Source organism: Lissotriton vulgaris, chromosome 9 (genome assembly GCF_964263255.1).
Source record: "Lissotriton vulgaris chromosome 9, aLisVul1.2, whole genome shotgun sequence".
Taxonomy (NCBI): Eukaryota; Metazoa; Chordata; class Amphibia; order Caudata; family Salamandridae; genus Lissotriton; species Lissotriton vulgaris.
Window position 1 is genome coordinate 882,716,559 of NC_141697.1, and position 12,839 is coordinate 882,729,397.

At 45.0% G+C, this 12,839-nt stretch overlaps 1 protein-coding gene across 1 annotated transcript in view; it reads right to left on the minus strand.

The window, feature by feature from the left end:
* EXOSC5 (exosome component 5) overlaps positions 1-12,839 on the minus strand; it is a 235,397-nt gene that overhangs the window by 873 nt on the left and 221,685 nt on the right. The window contains exon 6 of the mRNA XM_086938631.1: positions 3,267-5,404. Coding sequence (XP_086794757.1) covers positions 5,312-5,404 — 93 coding nt within the window. The 3' untranslated portion in view covers positions 3,267-5,311. The remainder of the gene's footprint in view (positions 1-3,266; positions 5,405-12,839) is intronic.

A 12,839-nucleotide genomic window follows, 5' to 3' on the forward strand; every position in this document is an offset into this window, starting at 1 on the left:
CGTAGTCTTTGATGTCTACTGCATCATGAGCAAGTCCTGAGCATCAAGGTGGGTGGGTGGATCCACAATCTACAATGATAGAGAGGTGGACTCAGTGCTGTTACTTATATTTACTTCTTACCTCATCCATCTACCTAGAGAGGCTGGATTCTGTGTGGAGAGAATACTCACGGAATCCGCCTGTATTGGCCTCCTTCTACCACCCCGTGCTGCTCCGCCGTGAATGAATTGCGGACGTATTTGGTGGTATTTAAGGAGAGGCTAGGTGTATTGTCATTGGTTAATTGCCGGAAGTCACAGGGACCATGTATGACGACTATCTGTTTTCGCCATTATGCATGTGATCTAATTAACTTTGACATGTGACCCATTGTTGTTTGTTCATTACCGGAATGTCCATGTATGGTCTTTCCGTTTCTTGGCCAATCATGTGCTATTAATGGGTCCGGCGCTGAATAGAGGACAGAAAAGGGGAGCGCCGTTGTTTACACGACTGTGTATCATGTGTGCATGCGCATGAGTTGTTTCCCATTGTTGTCTATGCGCATGCGTAATAGCCGGTTGGAGGTAGTGCATGTTCAGAGATGTGATTTGTAGCGTTGGCCCTTGTGGGCAGATACCAGCCGTAGTGGTCAAGTGATTTGGTTCCACGGTATGTCATCGTTTAGTCCCGTGATATGGGTACCCAGGCGGAACACCCAACGTTGTTCCTTCTGGAACAGGCCTGATTCCGAAGGTAGTCGCTCAATGACAGTCCAGCGAAGATCATTTATGCAGTGCTGTAGTGACAGGAAATGTGATGCCATTTTGGTTGTTGATTTTTTACAGCGTATGTTTGATTTATGTTCACCAATTCTTGTTTTGACCGGTCGGGTGGTCATGCCTACATATTCCAATCCACATGGACAGTTAATCAAGTATACCACATTTTTCGTGTTACAGTTTGAGAACTGGCGCTGTTCCCATGTCATGCCATTCCTGAAGGTGAGGTTCTTGCTTTTCTGAGTCTGGTGGCAGCAGCTACAATCACCGCATGGGAAGTGGCCCTGTACACTGGTCGGATTCTGTCTCCCAGTCTGGTTTTCCCGTGGTCTAGTGTGGACCACGATGTCTTTTATGTTCTTGCCCCTCCGATGCGCATGCATTGGTTTCTCAAAATTGAGGTTTCCACAGTTCAGGATGCCCCAATGTTTTTCGATCACCTTTGACACCTGGTTCGATATTGTGGAGTAGGTTGTCACGCAGATGGGTCTCATGTTCATATCCTTCTCTTTGGGATTTTCCTCTATGAGAGCCTCCCTATGGTTGTTTTTTGCGCGTTTCATCGCTTTTTCGATGGTCCTCGTTGGGTACTGCCTTTCCACGAGTTTCGTTCTTAGGTCCTTTGCCTGACGGTTGAATTCACTTAATTCCGTACAGTTCCTCCGTAATCTCAGAAACTGTCCGTACGGCAGATTTTCCCTCAGGTGCCTAGGGTGACGGTGATTGTAGCTGCTGCCACCAGACTCAGAAAAGCAAGAACCTCACCTTCAGGAATGGCATGACATGGGAACAGCGCCAGTTCTCAAACTGTAACACGAAAAATGTGGTATACTTGATTAACTGTCCATGTGGATTGGAATATGTAGGCATGACCACCCGACCGGTCAAAACAAGAATTGGTGAACATAAATCAAACATACGCTGTAAAAAATCAACAACCAAAATGGCATCACATTTCCTGTCACTACAGCACTGCATAAATGATCTTCGCTGGACTGTCATTGAGCGACTACCTTCGGAATCAGGCCTGTTCCAGAAGGAACAACGTTGGGTGTTCCGCCTGGGTACCCATATCACGGGACTAAACGATGACATACCGTGGAACCAAATCACTTGACCACTACGGCTGGTATCTGCCCACAAGGGCCAACGCTACAAATCACATCTCTGAACATGCACTACCTCCAACCGGCTATTACGCATGCGCATAGACAACAATGGGAAACAACTCATGCGCATGCACACATGATACACAGTCGTGTAAACAACGGCGCTCCCCTTTTCTGTCCTCTATTCAGCGCCGGACCCATTAATAGCACATGATTGGCCAAGAAACGGAAAGACCATACATGGACATTCCGGTAATGAACAAACAACAATGGGTCACATGTCAAAGTTAATTAGATCACATGCATAATGGCGAAAACAGATAGTCGTCATACATGGTCCCTGTGACTTCCGGCAATTAACCAATGACAATACACCTAGCCTCTCCTTAAATACCACCAAATACGTCCGCAATTCATTCACGGCGGAGCAGCACGGGGTGGTAGAAGGAGGCCAATACAGGCGGATTCCGTGAGTATTCTCTCCACACAGAATCCAGCCTCTCTAGGTAGATGGATGAGGTAAGAAGTAAATATAAGTAACAGCACTGAGTCCACCTCTCTATCATTGTAGATTGTGGATCCACCCACCCACCTTGATGCTCAGGACTTGCTCATGATGCAGTAGACATCAAAGACTACGAGTATGTCTGAAAAACAATAAGTACAAAAAACCTAAGTGTGTCCTATGTGTTGTGTGTTTAGTATGTCTTTTCCTTTACAGATTGTTCTTTGTTTGGGGCTCCAGGTGACTGCACCTGTCTGAGCCAATACCTCTTGGTAACCAAACCTAATGTTTTTTTTCCTTTTTTGCAGGACATGTAAATACATGATCCCAAGAACCGCTGTAGGCACATTGTAGCCAACTTGAAATGAGTGATTTCACTTTTCATTAAATATAATTACCCCCTTTTTTTAGAAATACGTGAGTAGGGTTGGGAGTTGTGCCCCGTCCTGAAGAAGGTACACACGTACCGAAACATGTTGACGCACACCAGAGGTTCTGTCCGTAATTAAGACAAACCAACCTCGTCTTTTTCTGCACACCTTTTAATAGCACCAGCTAGGGGTACGAAATAAAGTTTTTTTCATTTTTCCCACTAGCCAGGTACTTTTTAATTTCCTCACCACGTTTCCCACTCACATTTAATCCTCTTATCACTCACAATCAACACACACCACACATAGTTAACACTTGTCAACGCTCCCACGTAGTCGTAGGTCGCAGCGTGCCGCATCCCTCTAGCGGGGTGCGAAGACCCCGATGATGAAGCATGACACCAAGGGGCCTGTTGGTGTGTGAGGGGTATTTTACACAACACTGAGTGCTTTCTCCCCCCCCCCCCTTTTTCCTCACACTAGTAGTAGGATTCTTCTTGTTTATGTAGCAATTTAGACTAAGACAGGACCTCTAGCCCTGGTTACATGGGAGTGTAGGTCTTAAATGAAATGGTACCAAAAACACCTGCATTTGTGCTGAACATTATACTAATCTTTCTCTGCCAGGACCTATATGAAGTTTACAGTGCAAACTTTTTCAGGAAATAAGAGAAGGTAACATTTGCACACAAGTAACATATTTTTCCGAGCTGCTTTGGCCCTTTTATCGGTGTTGTCCCTAACAAAAATGTCGTTCTTCAGCCACAATCATTACTGCTATTGAAAACTATAAAATTACATGTACGGATAAAATATAGCAAGACTGCATTTTATCGAGATCCAGCTCAATAGCATAGGGTGAACAGGTTTTCTTTAAATTATTTACATTCAGCAAGTACCAGGTGGCCTCATGGGTAATCAAGTTGATGGTGCAGAGGTGCAAATCCACGTGCCTATCGCATATAAAGGTATCAACTGATGTTTTTTATTTCGTCTGAATAAGCTGTCGATTAGGAAGATAGTTGCTCTTATTCAAGCATGAAAGCCACTTCACTGTTTCAAATGATCTACAGACTATAGGCCTAAATTATGATGTGGCCACTGCGTGGAGGTTCATGTAATGGCATGTCTGTGATGCAAAGATTAATAAATGGCATCTTTAATGTACTGCCTGGCTATACAGCAAGGGTGTGGGGTGGATGGGCAAATAATGAGCAAATCTTCAGGTTCAACTGTCTTACCTGGTCTGAACCTCAAGCACTGCTATAAGCAGTGATGTGTTGAAGGCCACTTTGCATAATTACACTAGCCTGAAAAGGGCTCTTGGACACATGAAGACACCTGGGCTACCCATTTCTTCTGGGAATGGAAACGCAAATGCGGGTCAACTTAAAAACATGGGACAAACCAGATACACATAGGGAAAATGCATGACTATACAGACATCCGCGTATGCCAAAGTGTAATCTTGATATCAGTGGAATTGTGCAAAGTAGTGCCATGAATCCTACGTACAGGATCTTTAAGAATCTCATGTTTTTACCCCTCATTACCATTGCTTCTTTGTGCCATTTTAGCACTACAATACTGCCAGACTGCACACTCGGTGGTTGCAAAGCATGACAGAGTATTGCTGGGGAGGTGGACTATTTCGAATGGGTCTGCGCATTTCTGGAATCTTCAGTGGATCCATTAACTTGAAAAATGTGTCCAAGTTAGCAGGTGGGCTACAGACAGCAGAGATTGGAAATACAAAGCATTCATTGCTCCAGGCCGCATTATAATCCTGTTTTCGCTGCTGCACCGTGTAGAAAGGGTCTGTGCAGGTATTTTCCCTGTCTCCAGCGCATGCGTGAACTCGAGAAATCTCCCAGTCTAGCGCGTTGCCTGCAGACGCATGCACTAACTCGGACGGAGCTGCTTTGAGTTAGTGTGAAGCCCTGAAAAAGAAATGCTTAGGCCCTTTTCGGCGCCGGTGCAGTGCCGAAAATGGAAACCCGCTACTGTATTTTACCTTCGATCTTTGCTGTAGCACTAAATCTGAGAGTTTTCGAATTAACGAATGCACTGAAGACACACAAAATAAATAACAGAGACCCCATTTGCGCCAGGGCAGTGCAAAATAAAGAAATAGTGACCCTATGCTGGTGGGCCTAATTCAGCTCAAACGGTGCTGTACAGACCTGCCAGATGCGCTGCATGAAAATAAATAAATTGCTTTAAGATGCGTGGTTTCCAAGAGCACCGCTATCGCAGGGCAGTTGCGTTAGGAAAATCAGGGGCCATAAATGAGAAATGGATACAAAAACAGGAAAAAAATTAACAAACACAAAGCTGGCTGTTGGAACCTTTACCAATGCTGAAATCAAACTCGTAAGTGGACAAGCACCTTTGGACTGGAATTGTAATTTAGCACTGTACTTGTAACGAGGAATGGAAAATTCTTCGCTCTCGTCTATCCCGCATCACCCCTCCACTCTGCCAAGACTGGACCAGTACAAAGGCCACATGACAACAGAAACATCTGGGCGAGAAGGCACTGCTGGAGGCTGCGGGCGCTGGTGTCACGACTTGGAGTATCGCCGCCTCACAGAGTCGCGATAGAACTGGAAAAGCTTCTCGGCGGCCTTCTGCGCCGTCGCCATGCACCGGTGGAGCTAGAGACAAGCAGAGAGAACGAGTTTACGATGCAGGACGGCCAATCAAAAACACAAACAGGCACGGCTTGGTGCGCGCGCGGCAGACAAACAAGGCGGCAGATGGAGACAGGCAGAAGGCGGACGGCTCAGTGCGCCCGTCGTGGCTGTCAGGGAGAGAAATATGCTGGTGGTTTCTGGGAAGCTTGGCAAGTTGTCGGCCCGCGGGAGGCGCAGTGGCAGACGACCAAGATGATTGCATTAAGGAAGTAAATATTTCAACGACAAATTGAGCTCTGCTGCAGTGTGGGGCTGGGCGGAGTGGAAGTCGGTGCCCACCAGAGGACAAGCGAGCTAATGCCAAGGCAATCTTTTCAAGCATTTGAAAAGAAACGCAAACATTTTAACAGTACACATTTATCTTAAAGGAAAGCATCTCAAACTGGTCAACAGCACCGAGCATCAAACATCTTACCTGTATCAAAGCATCTCAAAACACTTTACCGGTAACAAAGCATCTCAAACATGTCAACAGCACCAAAGCATCTCAAACATCTCAACAGTATCAAAGCATTTCAAAACACTTTAATCTCAAACATTTCATGAGCACCGAAGCATCTCAAACATTTCAACAGACTCGAAGCATCTCAAACATTGCAACAGCACAGAAGCATCTCAAACATTTAATCAGCACCGAAACATGTCAAACATGTCAATAGCACCAAAGCATCTCAAACATTTCAACAGAACCAAAGCATCTCAAACATTTTAACAGCACTGAAGCATCTCACACATTTAATAAGCCCTGAAGCATCACAAACATTTTAACAGCACTGAGGCATCTCAAACATTTCAACAGACCCAAGGCATCTCAAACATTTCAACAGACCCAAAGCATCTCAAACATGTCAACAGTACCAAAGCATATCAAACATTTCAACAGCACAGAAGCATCTCAAACATCTTACCAGTATCAAAGCATCTCAAACATTTCAACAACACTGAAGTATCTCAAACGTTTCAACAGCGCTGAAGTATCTCAAACGTTTCAACAGCACTGAAGCATCTCAAACACTTCAACAGCACTGAAGCATCTCACATACTTAATCAGCACTGAAGCATCTCAAACATTTTAACAGACCCAAAGCACCTAAAACATGTCAATAGCACTGAAGCATCTCAAACATTTCAACAGCTGAAGCATCTCAAACATTTCGACAGCACCGAAGCATCTCAAACATTTCAACAGCACCGAAGCATCTCAAACATTTATCAGCACCGAAGCATCTCAAACATTTATCAGCACCGAAGCATCTCAAACATTTATCAGCACCGAAGCATCTCAAACATTTAATCAGCACCGAAGCATCTATAACATTTCAACAGCACCAAAGCGTCTCAAACATGTCAACAGCACCAAAGCATCTCGAACATTTAATCAGCACCGAAGCATCTCAAACATTTCAACAGCACCGCAGCATCTCAAACATTTCAACAGCACCGCAGCATCTCAAACATTTCAACAGCACCGCAGCATCTCAAACATTTCAACAGCACCGCAGCATCTCAAACATTTCAACAGCACCAAAGCATCTAAAACATTTCAACAGCAACTAAGTGTCTCAAACGTTTCAACAGCACCGAAGCGTCTCAAACATGTCAACAGCACCAAAGCATCTCAAACATCTTACCAGTATCAAAGCATCTCAAACATCTTACCAGTATCAAAGCAACTAAAACATTACAACAGCACCAAAGCATCTCACACATTTCAACAGCACCGAAGCATCTCAAACACGTTAACAGTGCACAGTGTATCTCAAACATTTAAATATTACAAAAGCATCTCAAGCATCGTACCCGTACCAAAGCATCTCAAACAAGACAATTTCAACAGTACCAAAGTATCCCAAACCAAAGCAGCTCAAACATAACAGTAACAAAGCACCTCAACCTTTCAACAGTACCAAAACATATCAGCAACTCAAACATTGCAAGGATATCTCAAATGAAAAGCATTTGAAACATTTTAGCAGTACAAAAGTATCTTGAACCAAAGCATCTCAAACATTTGAACAGCACCAAAGCAATATAAAACACTTTAACAGTGCAGAGCAACATTTACGCTCTCTGTCCCAGGAAAGTTCTCTCCCACTGCCCCAGTACTACTTCCTGTTCCTTATCTATAGATAAGGCTCTGTACTCAGCACCAAGGTATGTCAAGGTATGGTGCTCCACACTGTATTGAGTAAAGTACTCTTCTTTGTGCCCAGTACAAGGTAAGGTTTAACCCTACAGGGCTGGTTCTTCCCCCATGGTCAGACGGTGTGGAAATCCCTCAGTGGTCAGTACCAACGCATGCTTCAGCCTAAACGTGACCTGTACAGAAGCATGGGTCGCCCAACCTGTGTTATGGTGTAGCAATCTGCAAGCAGTCAGTAGCAAAATATGGTGCCGAGTAGCACTTCTTCCCCATTTAACTGCTGACAAGGAAGGATTATCACACACTGTACCCACGTCCATGTCCCAATCCCCCCACTGTGCTAGGTACCAAAGCTGTCTCTCCCCCCTCTCTCCCACACACAGACACACAAACATATCCCAGCCTCCTCCCCCCATGCAAAGTACCACAGTTCAGTTCTCCCCCTCCGTGTTCCATGACCAGGCTTGTTTCTCTATTAACACAGTTACTAAACCACAAGTCTAAAGCACAGCTCTCTCCCACTGTCAGGGGCAAGGTATGTTTAACCTCACTCACCCCAACCCCACCACTGCTAGTTCCTAGAATGTATTCCGCAGGAAACTTAAAGCCTGGCTTTTTTTCTGTGAGGCAGTAAGGCTTGTGTCATGAGGCGTGTACCTAGGGTCTCTTCCCGTCTAGCGCCAAGACATTCTTCGGAGTAGTTATGCGCTGTATAAATCCCCCATTCATTCATTCAGAAAACAAAGCTAGTTTTCTCTCTTTTAAAATTAGGCCTATCTCTGCACACTGGGGCTCCCATAAAGAAGACCCATTATTGTCAAGAGTAAAATTAGAGGCATGGATAGATATTACAGTGGGACACAAACCTTCTTAGAGGGAAATTACGGGTCACCTCATGGAAACGACAATGAGGTCGCTGCCGGCCCAAGAGTATCAGTATCTGGTACAGCATAAACAGTCTAGATGCACCAGGGACCCAACAACCTTGCCATTCCAACCCCACTCTCAGCTGGTGACACAAAAACATCTAGGCTTACAGGGGGCAGAAGTAGGATTTCACTTGTTGGAGGAAAGGCTTGTGAAAGTTATTGGCCAGATACAGAAAGTCAAAGTTTGACACTTAAACACAGACAAGGGCCCGCTCTGACTCAAGACACTCATGGTAGAGACTAATATGGATATTTTAAAGAGGAAACCTTGAAGTGAAGGTTCGCCACAATGTACCTCTATTGCCAAAAAGAGACAGTCTTCACTTTTATAGAGGAAGCCATGCATTTTCTTAAAAAGATATATGAAGCTGGAAATACAAATAAAAGTAAGTGATGGTAAAGGCAGGATTTACCCTTGTAGCACTCTTTGTATACTTAAGGGTATCACGTATAGCTAGAGAACAAGACTATGCGTCACAGGCACAAAAAATACCTTCTTACAGTGCATGTATGTGAATGTATATATATATATATATATATATATATATATATATATATATATATATATATATATATGTAGTTTTTGGCATGTCAAGCCTCCATGCACGTCGAGCAAACACAGCAGGGACGTCACTCCCAAATTTTGTAACGAAAGCCAGTTACTGGAAAATAAACACTCACTGGTGCTGTGGCCCCGGTATACAGCAAACTTTATTAAAAGCAAACGGGTGCCCAACGCGTTTCGGAGTTACCTCATTACCCGTGAACAAGGAGTGAGGTAACTCCGAAACGCGTTGGGCACCCGTTTGCTTTAAATAAAGTCAGCTGTATACTGAGGCCACGGCACCAGTGAGTGTTTATTTCTCAGTAACTGGCTTCCATCACAATATATATATATATATATATATATATATATATATATATATATATATATATATATATATATATATATATATACACACTATATTCCATCATGCTGGTGCAGATCACAACTGATTGTTTTTAGACTGCAACATTAATTTCAGAAAATATGTTTACATATGGTGTACAAAAACTGATTTTACTGATAGTAAATCCCATGCACATAAAACACAACCAAGAAGGAACAAGTTCACATCCTTTTCGGTACTTTACTGGTAGCGAAACAAATCAACAGCTGGTTATTTCAACCCTTTTGGCTCCTCAGACACTCAGCAATGATGAGGATTGCTCATACTCAACAACCACAACAGCACCGAAGACAATTCTGGTCACTCTGCGTAAAGCAGAATAGGAGCAAAAGTGACATGTGAAACTAGCATCGGTCATGAAGAGCTCGTCATGACCACGCTCGTTTCTTTAGAACGCCCAGCACAGCGGGAGAATTATACCCGCGTGTGATCGCCGCGCGGGTCATGACAAGCTCAGCTCGTCATTAGCACAGCGCCACTGTGAAGCGCAACGAGCTGAGCTCGCCACAAGCACCGTGGCGCTGCGCGCGCCCCCCTCCACCCAGCGCCGCGGATGAATTAATCACGTGGCGAAGGGGTTAAAATATGCGAACATTGGATTATACCCAACTGGCATATTTAATTTACCTGTACTTCCCTAGTAAGGTGGCACTACCCGTGACCTGGGCCTGTAAATTGAAACCAGTGGCACAGTGAGTCCCCAGCGCACATAGGTGAGAAATCAAAACACACAAAAACGATGGACAGAATGCAGAACAAATCAAAAATTCACCCTCAGTCAAGCTAGCCTGGCTGATGAGGGGTGATACCCCGAAACCAGTCCAAGGATGTTTGTTTCCACTCCAGGGAGGACCTGGCCTGGCAGTTCGGGCTGGACTGTCCCCATTGGAGCAGGGTCAAGACTGATTTGCATATGGCTGGGTCTAAACTGAAACGGCATAGTGTGCAAAAAAACAATGGATTTAAGCCCAGATCTCTGTACTGTGGGTGCATGTTTGACATTGTTTTCTCACTCCATCGTTCTTTTTGCATTCTAACAACTAAGCACCTGGACTCTTGCTATTTGCGAGTCTACCCTGCCAAGTGGTGCCACCCAGGTCGTGGGCCCTCAAAAGTGAGCTTAAGGTCCTCCGGCAGCCTCTGTGGGCCCAGCAGAATCAGTGCATTCCCTCTGCTGTGCCACCTTGAGCAGAACGTATGCATTGCTTCGGCTGTGCAATGCATCTTTGATGTGGATCCTCGCACTGCTCCACAAACCAGGATTTAAGGCACTTTGTTCAGCAGGCCTAACTGTGCCCCTGTAGGCGGCCTGTGCTCCATTGTGTTCAGCCGAAACTTGTGACATTGTCCTGGTCCAGTGCGACCAGATAGTTACAGTTGGTGCTTTGTGCTTTTTGTGCCATTTTCACTGAAAACTTTAATACTGCATATCTCAGATTCAACCCATTGGATTTTTGCCATTTGGTCTTTTTTATTTATTAAAAAGTACTTTCTTTCTAACTTGGTGTGGGATCCTTTTTGTATGGTGTTCTTTACTTTATTACTGTTTGAAGAGCTGCACAAATACTTTACACATTGTCTCCAAGTTAAGCCTGACTGCTCTACCAACCTACTTGGGGGATGAGCGAGGGTTCATTTAGGGCTGACTTGTGCCTCAACCTGACTAGGATTGCAGATGCCGCTTGACCAGGACTCTCACCCCAAGTCATCCAACAACACAAATTCTTACATACGGTAACTACATTACAAAAGAAAGGATGCTTGGTCAATTGAGGACAAAATTGGTTAGCTAAAGTCCCAGAGCAGGGAGTCTTTCACCGGTCTCAACCTTACTTCGCTTCTGCAAGGTACCAATGCTAGTGGGCTCAGGCCCCGGTTATGGATTTTACTAGCAGAAGTTTATGTACTTCTGAACATTTAGTAGGCATGAACAAGAGTCAGGGTTTCCACCACCCTCTCCTAGAAATCGGTACTGATAGCTAAGTAGTTGAAGTTAAAATCCCACCATCAGTGGAAAATAGCTAGTTTAGGCTACGACGGTGGGCAACGAAGACTACACATCTATAAAAACCTCCTGCTCACCAAAAACAGAAAGTTAGGGGAAAACAGAGAACAGTCAGGAGTGAAGCCAAAGCATGGTCTTCTGGTGCTAAAAATGCAAAGAACTGGGCTGTATGTATGGGCATCATTTTTCTGCATTTGTTTTTTTGAACCTTAGATAGACTAATGAGGGATTCAAAGCATTCAAGACTTATCAAGGAGCTTTTCTCCAACCTCTATTTTGCATGCTCGAAGCTATGAGGAGCAATCAACATCAGACACGGGGGGGGTCATGCTATATCTGGGAGCTACTTGAGGGATTTGCCTGGCCACCAGCGGCGCTCATCCGCTATGGTAGAGGAGCGTAGCCCCACTGCTTTGAATTAGTGAAAGAAAGGAAAAAATAAAATGATCATTTGATGGTATTATCATTTTATTTTGTCCTGCTGGGGCACCTGGGAAGGCGGGCTGCCATACTCACAGAGCAGGGCATGGGGGGGGGGGGGGGGGGAGTGGTGTGCACACTTAAGTTCGCATGACGCTTTGGCGGGCCGAAAGGACCAGACATTCATGTGCACTTAGCATGTTCTCCACCCAGGCTGCATTACAGCCTGGGGGAGAACATGCCCAGGCCCCCAAACCCAGTCTGAGCACCGATCCACGGCGCTCAGACCAATCACGACGCAGCATTGTGATTGGTTCAGGAGAGCCTGAATGTGCTTTGTGTTCAGTGACTTCGGCCCGATGCGGCGGAGAGACGACGTGGAAGAGACGCGGCAGCAGGAAAGTGTATTTAAAACAAAATCTTTTTTGGATCCTCTTACCCAGTCGACAAAGCAGGTGGTGCACAAGGAACGCGTATTCATGTACATAACACTTCCAAGCTTCCTCCACACAGAAGCAGCCCGAGCACTACTCATACCTTAGAGGGATTCAGCTCAAAATGATGTCATACACAATAGTACGAAGAGCAGAGAAAACAGCAACCAATGCCACTACACTACCACAACCCCACCATGGGACTCGCATAGAAGATAGGCAAAATCTTCTCAGACGCAGCATCCACAGCATGGACAATATCAATGCAGGGATCGTCACACAAGAGTAACAGTACAGCAAGTGAAAGTGCACAACCCCCCCCCCCCCCCCACACCCCCTCCCCACCCAAAAACAGCATAGTCAAATGCAGGGTAAACGTCTCCTGACTCCACAGAGCAGGTGCTGCCTAATCTTCAACAGTGCACACTAGCACAAAGTTATCATCTGTATTTCGAACCTCGTAAAGGTCTGTCTGTCTTTGCTAAGCTCTTTATTGAATTTTTGCCTGGAATAAA